The 14,084-nt window shown below is 54.2% G+C and overlaps 2 protein-coding genes across 2 annotated transcripts; one reads left to right on the forward strand and one right to left on the reverse strand.

Annotated features, from left to right (window-relative positions):
- Positions 1–1,561: 1,561 nt before the first annotated feature.
- On the reverse strand, positions 1,562–4,840 carry LOC124510844 (microtubule cross-linking factor 1-like). The gene is made up of 2 exons (XM_047077523.1): positions 4,754–4,840; positions 1,562–2,367 (listed from the first exon to the last, which is right to left on the reverse strand). Exon 2 carries the CDS (start codon positions 2,341–2,343, stop codon positions 1,609–1,611), a length of 735 nt encoding a protein of 244 aa, XP_046933479.1. The 5' UTR covers positions 2,344–2,367; positions 4,754–4,840; the 3' UTR covers positions 1,562–1,608.
- HAS1 (hyaluronan synthase 1) lies at positions 2,671–10,500 on the forward strand. The gene is made up of 5 exons (XM_047079075.1): positions 2,671–2,676; positions 4,689–5,399; positions 7,085–7,310; positions 7,909–8,041; positions 9,707–10,500. The coding sequence occupies exons 1-5, from the start codon at positions 2,671–2,673 to the stop codon at positions 10,380–10,382; spliced, it is 1,752 nt and encodes a 583-aa protein (XP_046935031.1). The 3' UTR covers positions 10,383–10,500.
- Positions 10,501–14,084: the final 3,584 nt, after the last annotated feature.

Genomic DNA, 14,084 nt, shown 5'->3' on the forward strand with positions numbered 1-14,084 from the left:
ACCCGGGCAGGGTGGGGTGGGGGCTGGGCAGCCAAATGCCCGGCTTCTGAGTGGAGCCTGGGCTGCCCCACCCCCACCCTGGGGTAGAGGAATCTCCCTCCCCTCCTGCTCTGGGCTCAGCTCCCGCCGGAGGATCCATCATCCTGACACAGCCGGACACCAGGCAGCCCAGGCTCCAGGCAACAGCGTCACAGACGCGGCCCCGCCCTGGTGAGGCAGGCGGGGTGCCTCTCACTTGGGCCCTGAACGGCCTCCCCGACAGCCAGGCTCAGGCAAGGCCCAACCTAGCGATGGCCCCCCCACACCCTGCGTCCCCGGGGAAAACCAGGGAGTGAGGACTTGCTGTCCTGCGGGGGAAAGCTCCGGGACAGTCTGGGCCGGATGGAGCCGCAGGGAGAAAGAAAGGAGCACTCAAGAGACAGAAAACACAGAGAGAAACAGTGAATGAGAGAGCGTGAGAGAGAGAGAGACCGAAAAACACACACAGCGATGGAGCCTCAGAAGGAGATGCACAGAGATGCGGGGAGACCGAGGGAGACCGACCGAGAGAGGGAGAGAGAGACAGAGAAACAGCCACTGAGAGCAACAGGGAGAAACACAGAAAAACTGGGAGATGGGGCGGAGGGAGGGGGGAGATACGAATACAGATATTCAAAGAGAAACAGAGAAGATAGACAAATGCAAAGGAAACAAAGGCAGAGACACACAGGACGCTGAGAAAGGAAGAGAGACACAGACTAAGAAAGTCAGGGAGACCAACAGAAATGAAGAGACAGACACAAACCCAGAGGGAAGGAGGTAGAAAAGGACAGAGACAGAAAAGGGGGGGGGGGGAGATAGGCATTGGAGACAAAAGAGACAGGAACACATGGAGAGAAGCAGACAGGGGGACTGGGAGGTAGAGCCAGAGTGACAAAGTGACAGAGACTCAAGAAAAAAAGGAGATGGGAATGTACAGCCAGGGGCAGAGGGAGAAGCAGGGAGAGAGGCAGCTACAGAGGGAGAGAGATGGGCGTTGTCAGTCCACAGGAAGAGAAACAGAAACAATTAGATATAGAGAATTGGGGGGGTGCACCCGGGTGGGGCTCAGTCGGTAGAGCTTTGGACTCTCGATACCGGCTCAGGTGAGGATCTCAAGGTTCCTGGGATCCAGCCCTGCGTCGGGCTCTGCACTGACAGCTCCGAGCCTGCTTGAAATTCTCTGTGTCCCTCTCTCTGTCACTCAAAATAAATAAAACATTAAAAACAAACAAAAATTTTTTTAAAGATACAGTTTTTTGTTTTTGTTGTTTTTAATCATGGAAAGAAGGGCATGGAAGCAATGGCATTTATCACAGTCTCCTTGTCCTGAGGGGCTGGGGGCTTAGATGCCCGGGACCCAGTCTCTTTGACCTCTAAGCGAGGTCACTGCCGCCTTTGCTCTCAGGTCGCGGGGGGGGGGGGGGGGGGGGGGGGGGGGGTCCCTGGGGGCAGCTGACCTACAACTCTGTGAGTTCGCCAGGGAGACCCTGGGAGACAAAGCCCAGCGCCCAGCCCCTCCCCAGCCCCTCCCCAGCCCTGGCACACGCGGACACGCACGCACACGCACACACGCAGACCCACAACCACTCACAGCTCCTGGCAGACGGCGCGCCCCACGGCCAGCGCACGCGGCCACGCCCACAGCCGCGCACGTGTGCGCATTTTCTCCGTCCCCGGGGCTTCGAGGGGAGGGGCTGGGGTGCGGGGGGCTGGGCGGCGGGGGGAGAGATCGGACAGACGGGGGGAAAGACGGGCGTCGGGGGCGCCCGAAGGCAGAAGGGACGCGAGGGAGAGGAGCGCAGAAATGGGGAGAGACCAGAGGGGGAAGAGAGCGGAGAGCCGGAGAAGGACGGGTGCGACGGAGGGGAGGCCTCGGAGGGCAGGGAAGGGCGCGACGGCGGCCCTGGGAAGGGAGGCCGTCGGGCGCGGGGGTGCGGGCAATGGCGGGAAGCGGGTGGAGCTGCCCGGCTCGTCCGTGACCTCAGAGCCCCTGGCCCAGCTCCGCCCTGACGTCAGCCCTCCTCCGCCCCCGCCCGCGTCGGGCTTCAAATGACCCCCGGGCTTCCCAGCCCCAGCGAGACCCGGGAGCCCGCGGAAGAGGAGCGCCCGCCGGAGCCCTAGCGATGACACAGGTGCGTGCGAGAGTGCGGTCGTGCGGGGCCCGCTGGCACCTGTGTGACCACGTGGGTGGGCGCACTGCGCGCGCTCCTGTGCGTGACGGCCGCCGTCAGTGTAGGACGGGGACCCCGTGAGGCCGCGTTCGGGTTCCATATCCCTGTGTGGGTGGCCATCCCGCCGGTAGTATAGATGTGACAAGTCCATGCTTATCCTGCTTTAAGTCCGCGCCTGTGTGCGGGGTGCGGGTGGGGAGGCAGGGCGGTATTTGCTTGACACATGGCCTGGAGTTGTACTTTTTTGTGTCCAGTAACTATTAAGTTGAACCACACGAAATCGCCGCTGTCTGGTCACTTTTGCCCTTTGAAAACGGCAATTTCACGCAGTTCAACCTTAACCCTTACTTTCTTCTCGCTCCGGACCCAACCTTAACCGTTACTATTTCTTCTTGCCCGTGTGTTTCTTGTCCTGTGGGCTTCCCTTCTAGGCTTAGCTCCTTTCTGCTCAAGGGCATGTGTTCCCAAGTTCCCCTGCATGGCTGTTGGTGGGGGTCTCAGGATCACTAAGTTGTTTATTTATTTCTTTATTTTTGAGAGACACAGAGCGTGAATTGGGGAGGGGCAGAGAGAGAGGGAGAGACAGAATCCCAAGCAGGCTCTGCGTTGCCAGCACAGGGCCAGACTTGGGGCCCGAACCCACGAACGGTGAGAACATGACCTGAGCGCAAACCAAGAGTCGGCCACTTAACCGGCTGAGCCACCCAGGTGCCCCAGGATCACTAAGTTCTAAGAGCAAGTGCCTGGGGAGATCTTCTAGAACATGAATGTTCTCCTATGTTGGCACACTCTCTGGGTCTCTTGTCATGTGTGAGTATATGTGTGGGGCTGTGTGTCCACAGCTGATACAGGTGTGTTTGTGAGTGTTGGCATTAGAACCCTCTGTTCACCCACCTGTCCCAGCATGAATTGGGCCACCCCCAGAATCTCAGTCAGGGCCAGGTTTAGGGCAAAAGGACAGAGAAGGAGAATTCCAGAAGAAATAATAATGTAATTATTAATATTGAGCATTTATTAGCACCAGGCCAAAAGCTCTATAGAGAACCTAAAAGTAGTATCCTGTAGAAACATAAAAGTAGAGTGAATTTCAATAATATATTTTATTCAACTCAGTGTATGAAGGGTCATCAAACTTTTTCTGTACAAAGCTAGACAGTCAATATTTGAGGGTTTTGTGTGCCATATGGTCTCTACGGCAACTACTCAACTTTGGCCTGGTGTGAAATCAGTCACAGACAATATGTAAACAGAGGAGTGTGGTTGTGTGGCAGTAAGACTTAAGGATGCTGAAGTTTGAATTTCATGTCATTTTCATATGCAACAAAATTGGGTTTTTTTGTTTTTTACTTTCTTTACCCATTTATTTTTTAACTTTATTTAGAGAGAGAGAGAGAGAGAGGCATTGAGAGAATCCCAAGCCAACCCTTGCTATCAGAAACATAATTTAATGGGACGCCTGGGTGGCTCAGTCATTTAAGCATCCAACTTCAGCTCGGGTCATGATCTCCCGGTTCATGAGTTCGAGCCCCCCATTGGGCTCTGTGCTGACACCTCAGAGCCTGGAGCCTGCTTTGGATTCTATGTCTCCTTCTCTCTCTCTCTCTCTCTCTCTCTGTGTCCCTCCCCCACTTATTCTCTCTCAAAAATAAATAAACATTAAAAAAAATTATAATTTCATGAATAGATGCAGTAGACTGTGTTTGCTACAACATAACAAACTTCATAACAAGATTTTTAAAACTATCATTTCCATGTGTAACCAATACAAAAATATTAATGAGATATTTTCCTTTCTGTTTTTCAAAGGAAAGCCTCAAAATCCAGATGCGTGATACATCACATACAGATGCTATATTTTCATTGGAGATAACTTGATCTGTATTTAGATTTCATAAAATTTACACTTGAAAAAGTAGGGCTTCCCACGCCCTACTTGTTTCAGACATACTTAAAAGCTTTCCAATAACTGAATTAAGTATCAGTTCCTAAACTTAAATATTGAAATAAAATTAGAATTTCGGTTCCTTTATCATTTTGGCTGCTTCCCAAGCGCTCAGGAGCCACACGTGGCTGGTGGCTCCTGTACTGGAAAACACGACTCTGTATCTTAACTCACTAGGAAACCTTTGATTGTGAGATGAGTGATTATGTTCTGTGCCACTAAGATAAGAAAGGGGGGGGGGCGGGGAGAGAACCCCTGTTCCCCTGTGACATTCCATTGAGTGTAATCCTCACGGATTGAAGAGCTGTTGAAAATGTGAAAACAAAAGTACCAGAATGCATATAATCACGCATTAAGCCTTGCTGTTTGCCACAATTATTTTCAAATAACTTTGCAGTACCCAGGGGATTTTTTTTTCTTTTTTTTTTTTTTTTTAACGACAAGGGGATGCAATGTTGGCTTGGGGCGGGGGGCGTGGGTGGATCTAGGTCTTCTCTTCCCGGAGGAGGATTTCAGAACTCTCTTCCCTTGCTATCCCCTCTCCCCGCTCCCAGCAGGACGCGCCCAAGCCCACCCCGGCCGCCCGCCACTGCTCCGGCCTGGCCCGGCGGGTGCTGACCGTCACGTTCGCGCTGCTCATCCTGGGCCTCATGACCTGGGCCTACGCCGCCGGGGTGCCGCTGGCCTCCGATCGCTACGGCCTCCTCGCCTTCGGTCTGTACGGGGCCTTCCTCTCGGCGCACCTGGTGGCGCAGAGCCTCTTCGCGTACCTGGAGCACCGGCGGGTGGCGGCGGCGGCGCGGCGGGCGGCGGCGCGGGGGCCCCTGGACGCGGCGGCGGCGCGCAGCGTGGCGCTGACCATCTCGGCGTACCAGGAGGACCCCGCGTACCTGCGCCAGTGCCTGGCGTCCGCCCGCGCCCTGCAGTACCCGCGCGCGCGCCTGCGCGTCCTCATGGTGGTGGACGGCAACCGCGCCGAGGACCTCTACATGGTGGACATGTTCCGCGAGGTCTTCGCCGACGAGGACCCCGCCACCTACGTGTGGGACGGCAACTACCACCGGCCGTGGGAGCCGGCGGCCGCGGCGGGCGCGGCGGGCGCGGGCGCCTACCGGGAGGTGGAGGCCGAGGACCCCGGGCGGCTGGCGGTGGAGGCGCTGGTGAGGACGCACCGCTGCGTGTGCGTGGCGCAGCGCTGGGGCGGCAAGCGCGAGGTCATGTACACCGCCTTCAAGGCGCTCGGCGACTCGGTGGACTACGTGCAGGTGAGTGGAAGGCGTCCCCTCCCCACCGTGCCCCTTCTCTGGGATCCTTTTTCGGTGCAGAGATCGGAATGAACCTCCAACTGCCTTTGTTTATTCATCCGTTCAAAGTAGCGATTCTTTCCTTCACTCGTGCATTCTTACGGGGAGACAGACTCATTTGTTGTTTTCGTTCGTGCGGCGATTCATTAATTCCTTCCTTTCTTCACTCATTCATTCTCGAGTGCGTGCATACTCTTTCTTTCATTTCTACTCTTTTTTTTTAATTTTTTTTAATGTTTATTTAGTTTTTTGAGACAGAGAGAGACAGAGCACGAGCGGGGGAGGGGCAGAGAGAGAGGGAGACACAGAATCCGAACAGGCTCCAGGCTCTGAGCTGTGGGCACAGAGCCCGACGCGGGGCTCGAACTCACAGACCGTGAGATCATGACCTGAGCCGAAGTCGGACGCTCAACCGACTGAGCCACCCAGGCGCCGCACTACTCTTACACCCACCTCCAATATGGAGATCATTCATTTTACTCATTCATATATCTGTCGGATGCAGACTCTCCTTCATGCATTCACTCATCCGTCCTTGTAGTCATCCGCTCAGTCTAAAGAGTTATTCATTTATGCATCTAATATAAATTTATTTGTTTGCTTGTTTAAGATTTTATTTTTAAGTAATCTGTGCACCCAACATGGGGCTCGAACTCACAACCCCAGGATCAAGAGTTGCACGCTCTACTGATTGAGCCAGTCAGGTAGCTCTTATTTCTGTATTTTCATCCATTCCATGTAGAGATTTCTTGCTTTCTTCATCCAGTGTAGAAATTCTTTCCTTTACTCATCGGTTCATGCATCCATTATCCATCTAATAGGGAGACCGTGCATTCATTTATTCATTCATTCACTTACCCATTGAACGTAGAGACATTCAGTGTGGAGATTACTTTGTTCATTTATTCATCCACTTACCTATTCAATATATTCATTTGCTCAATTAGTCATTCATCCATTCAGTGTAGAAATTCATTCATTAATGTACTGCATTCGTTTTCTATGACTGCATAACAAATTACCACAAATTTGGCCGCTGGAAACAAAACACTTATTATCTCATAGTTTCCATGAATCAGGAAAGTCTGGGCAAAGTCTTACTGGATCCTCTATTCAGGGTATCATCAGGCTACAATCACGGTGTCAGCTGGGTCCTATCTAAGGCCCGGGGCCTCTAACAAGCTCATGTGTTTGTTGGCAGAATTCATGTTCTTGCCGTCCTAAAACTTGCCTCTTCCAGACCAGCAAGAGAAACTCTCAGACTTCTAGACCTCCTTTCAAAGGGCTCACCTGATTAGGTCAGACCTACGCAGGAAATGTCAACAGATTAAGGATAAATTACACTGCAAAACTCCTTTACCATTTGTATACAAGGTAGTATAATCATGAGAGTTGTGTCCCATCACTTTTGCCATATTCTGTGGGTTAGAAGCAAATTACAGGTCTCACCCACACACCAGAGGAGGGTGTTATACAGGGGAATGGGTCTCGGGGAGGAGGTCATCTTAAAATGTGATTAGGCGTTGGAAATAACGACAAAATTCAAACGTATGTTCAGATTGGCTGTAGAACGTCCCAGCAGCTCCCCACCCGTGGGTGTCCTCCCCTCAGGATCTGCCCTGATCCCAGCCCCTTCCGCTCCACAGGTTTGTGACTCGGACACGAGGCTGGACCCCATGGCACTCCTGGAGCTGGTGCGGGTGCTGGACGAGGACCCCCGGGTGGGGGCTGTTGGGGGGGACGTGCGGATCCTTAACCCCCTGGACTCCTGGGTCAGCTTCTTAAGCAGCCTGCGGTACTGGGTGGCCTTCAATGTGGAGCGGGCTTGTCAGAGCTACTTCCACTGTGTGTCCTGCATCAGTGGTCCCCTAGGTGAGCAGAGGTAGGGCTTGGGAGGGCCATGGGTGGGGTGGCGGGGGAGAAGGGGAGCCTGGGTTGAGGATGTGATTGAGACTGGGGACAGAGATGGGGCTGCAGCAGGAATTGGGATTAGGGATAAGACTGGAAGGTGGGATGGTGTCTAGTGGGGTTGGAGAAAGGGTGTGGATGGGGATAGGTGCTGGGTGGCTTGGGGAAGGGGATGGGATGCGGTTGGAGTCAAGGACAGGTTTGGGGCCAAGTCTGGGGTTGGTGATGGGTTTTTGGATGGGGATGGGTAGGGGAGAGGACTGAGAATGGATACGGGGTTGGGGATGGAGTTGAGGTGGCTTCGCCATCAAAAATGGATGTAGGTGTGGGCCAGGGGCAGGACTGGGGCAAGTTTGGGCATAGGATTGCAGTGTGGGTTTGAGGGTAGAGGGTTAAGGCAGGATCGGTGTTGAGAACGGGATCAGGGCTGGAGGTAGGGCTGAGGACAGGACTGAGGTGGTTGAGGATGGGCTGGAATCGGAGGCGAATTGGGTTGGAGATAGGACTGGGGACAGTATTGGCAACAGGAGAGGCTAATGCTCTTCCTGTACTCCCCACCCAGGCCTGTACAGGAACCACCTTCTGCAGCAGTTCCTTGAGGCCTGGTACAACCAGAAGTTCCTGGGCACCCACTGCACCTTTGGGGATGACCGGCACCTCACCAACCGCATGCTCAGCATGGGTTATGCCACCAAGTAAGCTGAGGGCTTGGGTGGTGTGTGTGTGTGTGTATGTGTGCTGGGAATTACCCAAACCCAAAATACCTTGCCGCACAGTGGGCTCTACCAAGTGAGACATTAGGGGAGAGTGGAAGACACCAGAAGGGACAGGGGTGGCAATCCCATTGATCACATGACCCAGTGGACTCTACCAAGTGAGGCAAGGTGAGGGCGGGGGATTCCACCTAGGAGACAAAATCGGGGCAAGGTGGCTCTACCATGGGCGGCACACATTCCTCCCAGTGACGTGGGAAGGGAAAGAGATAAACAGTGGGATCTAGTGAGCGAGTGAGTGAGAAGAATCACATGCTTCAAGAAGAGTTGTAATTCCATGAAACTAGGGGAGTACATCTTCCGGCAGGTCAAGTTCGGGTGGGGAGGGGGGGAAGAATTCTACCAAGCTAGACCCCATGAAAGGGCCAGAGAGCACGTGGGGTATATCAAGAGAACCCATGCATTCATTCACCCAGCAAGTATTTATTACAATGGTTTTTTTTTTTTAAGTTTATTTATTAAAGTAATCTCTACGTCCATTGTGGGGCTCGGCCCAGTGATCAAGAGCCACACTCTCCCGCTGAGCCAGCCAGGCGCCCCTCATTACAGTGTTCGAAGCTCTAAGAATGCAGCAGAGACACAAATTCATGCTCACAGACACCGGGGGACACAGTAAATACGTGGATGATGGCACATGCCGTGCGGTTGGATAGTCCGGGAAAAGGGGGCATAGGGTGTTTGGGAGCAGGGAATGAAATGTTAACTAGGATGCCCCAGGAAGGGCAGAGGCAGAGGCTGGAAGTGGTGCCGCTGGAGCCCTAGCAAGGGGGAGCGCATCAGGGCAGGACGGAGTGGTCACGGGGGCGGGCGTACTACGAAAGGCTTGTAGGCCACGCGAGAACTTTGAACTACGGGAGGGTTCCGGGCAGAGGGGTGAGGTGCTGCTTGTGGTAACAGGATCCCTCTGGCTGCTGTTTGGAGTACAGACTGCAGGAGGCAAGGGCAGGGCAGGGAGGCTGCACAGGGGAAGGAGACCGGACACTGTCCAGTAATACCCGTGAGGATAGAATAGTTGGACGCCTCCTAACCAACCGACTGCTAGCGGCCACCTGCTGACGTTCCCTAAGAGCGATTCTAGCCTTGCGTGGGCTTAGCCGGCAACTGGGTGGGGACCGATCAGGATGTCTGCTGCGGCCACGGGAAGGGGGCTTGATGGGTCCCTTGAGCTCTAACCCGTCGGGCGGCTGCCTTCGGCGGGAACACGGCCTGGCTTGTGCCTCACCGTGAGGCCTGCCAATAGTAGTGAGTGCTAGAGTATTCGTAATAGATTAGTGATAGCATTAGTAATAGGTCAGGAACTGTAATGCTGTTAGTAACGACAGTAGTGGCATTAGTCACCGTGAAAACGGTAGTAGCTGCTAATACTCATTGAGTAACCGGGCTGGTGATCCTGATTCAGCGCTCACGGCAGCCCTGTTCGGTGGGAATCCTCGTGGATCGCATCTTGCCTACGAGAACCGGAGGCCCGGGGAGGTCGAGAAAGCTTACGGCCCAGTGGCCGCGCCGCGGCGGCCTCTTCTGGCCCCGAGCTCTGTCCTGGCCACGGGGAGGGCCGTGCTGACGCCCCGCCTTGTCCCTCCCGTGCAGGTATACATCCCGGTCCCGCTGCTACTCCGAGACACCCTCTTCCTTCCTGCGCTGGCTGAGCCAGCAGACGCGCTGGTCCAAGTCGTACTTCCGCGAGTGGCTGTACAACGCGCTCTGGTGGCACCGGCACCACGCCTGGATGACGTACGAGGCGGTGGTGTCGGGCCTCTTCCCCTTCTTCGTGGCGGCCACCGTGCTGCGGCTCTTCTACGCCGGCCGCCCGTGGGCGCTGCTCTGGGTGCTGCTGTGCGTGCAGGGCGTGGCGCTGGCCAAGGCGGCCTTCGCGGCCTGGCTGCGCGGCTGCCCGCGCATGGTGCTGCTCTCGCTCTACGCGCCGCTCTACATGTGCGGCCTCCTGCCCGCCAAGTTCCTGGCGCTGGCCACCATGAACCGGAGCGGCTGGGGCACCTCCGGCCGCCGGAAGCTGGCCGCCAACTACGTGCCCCTGCTGCCGCTGGCGCTCTGGGCGTTGCTGCTGCTGGGGGGCCTGGTCCGCAGCGTGGTGCAGGAGGCCAGGGCCGACTGGGGCGGCCCCTCGCGGGCCGCCGAGGCCCGGCACCTGGCCGCAGGGGCCGGCGCCTACGTGGGGTACTGGGTGGTGATGCTGACGCTCTACTGGGTGGGCGTGCGGAGGCTCTGCCGGCGGCGGGCGGGCGGCTACCGCGTGCAGGTGTGAGTCCCGGCGCGCGGGGACCCCGGGAGCCACGGACTTGCCGGCCTCGGGCTCTGTGGGCCTCGCTTGCCCTCCTCCGTGAAGCCAGGGGGTCGACCCGAGACTCTTCAGCCTGGACTATTTGGGGGCTGGGACTTGGGGTCTTTGGGCAGGGGTATTTATTGATCAGGGTGTGGATTTTTAGGGGCAGGGGGAGACGGGTCCCCGTATGCTGTCCTGGGGTCTGCTTTCTCCCTGTTCGTATTTAATATCCATTTGTACTGTGTGATTAGGACATAATAAAGAATTTTATTTATTTTCTTCTGAGTCTCTCCCCCCCCTTTTTTTTTTTTTTTTTTGAGAATGGAGGGGCTGTGTGGTTGAAGGTTGGAGACTCATGGGTCTGTAATGTTTCTTTTTGAGAGACAGAGCATGAGCGGGGGAGGGGCAGAAAGAGGGAGCCGCGGAATCCCAAGCAGGCTCCGGGCTCTGAGCTGTCAGCACAGAGCCTGATGTTGGGCTCCCAACTCATGAACGGTGAGATCATGACCTGAGCTGAAGTCCAGTGCTTAACCAACTGAGCCACCCAGGCGCCCCAAGCTGGTTGTTGTTTTTGTTTGTTTGTTTGATTTATGGAGGGTGAGAGAGGGAGAGAGAGAATCCCAGGCAGGCTCTGCACTGTCAGCGCAATGTCTGATGCGGGCTCAAACCCAGGAACCGTGAGATTGAGGCCCAAGCTGAAACCAAACGTTGGCTGTTCAACTGAGCCACCCAGGTGGCCCAGCTGCTTTTTTGTTTGTTTGTTTATGCATTTATTTGCGGGGCGGGGGTAGGTGCAGAGAGAGGGGGGGAGAGGGCAAATCTCAAGCAGGCTCTGCACCATCAGCGCGGAGCCCGATGTGGGGCTCGGACTCACAAACTGAACTGTGAAATCATGACCTGAGCAGAAGTCGGCTGCTTAACTGAATGAGGCACCCAGGCGCCACTCCACCCCCCCCCCCCCAGCTGTTTGAACCTAGACAGGATACCCTCCTTCGGCGTCTCGGTTCTCTGGGAAACGGGGATACTAATCCCGTGGGTCAGAGGTGTGAGGGTGAAATTTCTCAACTCCCCACTCACAGACACTTACGGAGTACCTACTACATGGGGACGCTGTCAGGCACTGTGGGTGGTGTCTTCCTGGTCCATCCGCTCTGCTCCGCTCCTAAGAAGGGGAACTTGTACCGTCTCTCCTCAAACCCCTAGCATCTCACCCTTGGCTTGCTTCCCATTCACTGAGAAAAGAGTTGGACGAGAAGACTTCCAGTCCCCACCCATGTCTTCCCACTGCCTCTGTGCCCACACAGGCCACCTTCCCCCACTACTGCAGGTGAACCCTCTGTGTTCCGATGCCAACCCCTTCAAGCACTAGACCTCATGCCGTCTGGTCTGTCTACTCAAAGATCTCCCACGCGCTCACCGTCATCAATTCTTCCCTTCCCACGGGGTCCTTCCCACCAGCATCCAAATGTGCCATCACTCGAATTTTTAACACTCCCTTCCTATTCCTATTTCCTCCTGAGCTACTCATTTTTTAAAAAGTAATCTCAGGGGCGCCTGGGTGGCTCAGTCGGTTGAGCGACTGACTTCGGCTCAGGTCATGATCTCATGGTTTGTGGGTTCGAGCCCCCCGTCGGGCTCTGTGCTGACAGCTCAGTACTTGAAACCTGCTTCGGATTCTGTGTCTCCCTCTCTCTGACCCTCCCCCACTCACGCTCTGTCTCTCAAAAATAAATTAAAATGTTTTTAAAAAAATTTTTTAAATAAAAAAGTAATCTCCTAGGCACCCCTAGGCGCCTGGGTGGCTCAGTCGGTTAAGCGACCGACTTTGGATCAGGTAATGATCTCGCGGTTTGTAGGTTCGAGCCCCACATCAGGCTCTGTGCTGGCAGTGCGGAGCCTGCCTGGGATTCTCTCTTCCTCGATCTCTGCCCCTCCCCCACTCGTGCTTCCTCTCTCTCAAAATCAGTCAATAAACTTAAAAAGATTTTTTTTAAAGTAATCTCTACCCCCAGTGGGTCTTGAACTCACAACCCTGAGATCACGATTTGCAGGCACCCCAAACTGTCTCGTTTCTAACACCAAAACTCCTTGAGGGCTGTTTATATTTGTCTCCAGTTTCCACAAAGTTCAGCCGTGTAAGTGTATAATTCAACAGACGTGTGCAGCCATTACCGTCATCTGATTTTTGAACATTTTCATCACCCCCAAAAAGGAACCCCATACCCACTGGGAGTCACTTGCATTCCTCACGCACTCATTCTGGACCCACCTCCACACCCCAGGCAACCATAATCTACTGTCTTACAGATTCGCCTCTCCTGGATATTTCACACAAATGGGATCACGCGATATGGGTCTTTTGCGACAGACTTCTTTTGAGGTTCATCCGTGTTGTTGCATGTATCGGTGGCTCTTTCCTTTTCAGGGCCTAATAACATTCCACTGTAGGGATGTATCGCATTTGGCTGATGCATTTATCAGCTGATGGACATTTGGGATGTTTCCATTTTTGGGCTATTGTGAATAACGCTATGAACATTCACATTCAAGCTGTTGTGGACACACAGGTTAACTTCTCTCGGGTGGAATTCTCTAGGAGTGGAGTTGCTGAGTCACAGGGTAATCCTACGTGTAATTTATGGCCAGGTGGTTTCCACAGTGACTGTACCATTTTATATTCCCACCAGCGAAGTATGAGGGTTCTGATTTCCCTGCATCCTCACCAACATTTGTTATCACCTGGCTTTTTGATTATAGCTTCCCGGGGGTGTGAAATGGTATCTCACTGTGGTTTTGATTTGCATTTCCCTGATGACTAATGTTGCCTCCCACTGACTTTTCAACCCATGCCAATCACATGGTTCCCCCACCTCCCACCCCATTGCTCTACAGAAATTGCTCAGGGTAAGTTCATCAGTGTTGTCCATGTGGCTAAAACCAACGGCCAATTCTCAGGCCTCCTATTTCATGATGTGGCAGCATGTGACCCAGGTGGTCACTCTCCTTGAAATGCTTTCTTTGCCCGGCTTTCAGAATGCCACAGCTGCCTTGTTTCCCCTCTCCGTTTTCCTTCTCGGTTCCACGTAATGTTTCAGACTGCTTCACCTTGGAGAAGCCTCCTCCTACCCACTTCTCTTCTCTTTCTACACTCGTTTCCTCTGTGTATCCAGCGATACGGCTCTGAATGCCTCGTTCATGCTCCCTGCCTGGAGAAGGGACTCTGCAACTTGTATGTTCAGATCAGACCTCACCCCTACATTCGACACTTGTATCCCCAACCGCCTCCGGGACATTTCCACTTGGGATACCTCAAAACCAGACCCAGCTCCTCATCTGTCCTCCCCTTCCTCCCCCTTAATCCCCAGGAAACCTGATCCTCCAGCAGCACCGATATCCAGAAACAGAACCCCTACCTTAGAGCTGCTCACGCCGTGTGCGTTGTGCACAACAGTAACCCCTACCACATAGGACTATTTGATTTCTTTTCACTCACTCATTCTTTGACAAAGTCAATCAGTCACGGACCCACTTACCAAGTATGAATTGAATTCCACACTTTGCCAGGTTTGCAAATACAGAAATGAATTAAGACGCAGCGCCTGACTTCCAGGCGCTCCTAGTCAAGTAAACAGAGTCTGATCCAGACTATACCCAGGATGCCCAGACACGTCCCTCTGTGACTAC

This window comes from Lynx rufus, unplaced genomic scaffold (assembly GCF_022079265.1).
Source record: "Lynx rufus isolate CCGP_SWC_20201006 ecotype Redwood Valley unplaced genomic scaffold, mLynRuf1.p SCAF_16, whole genome shotgun sequence".
Classification (NCBI taxonomy): domain Eukaryota; kingdom Metazoa; phylum Chordata; class Mammalia; order Carnivora; family Felidae; genus Lynx; species Lynx rufus.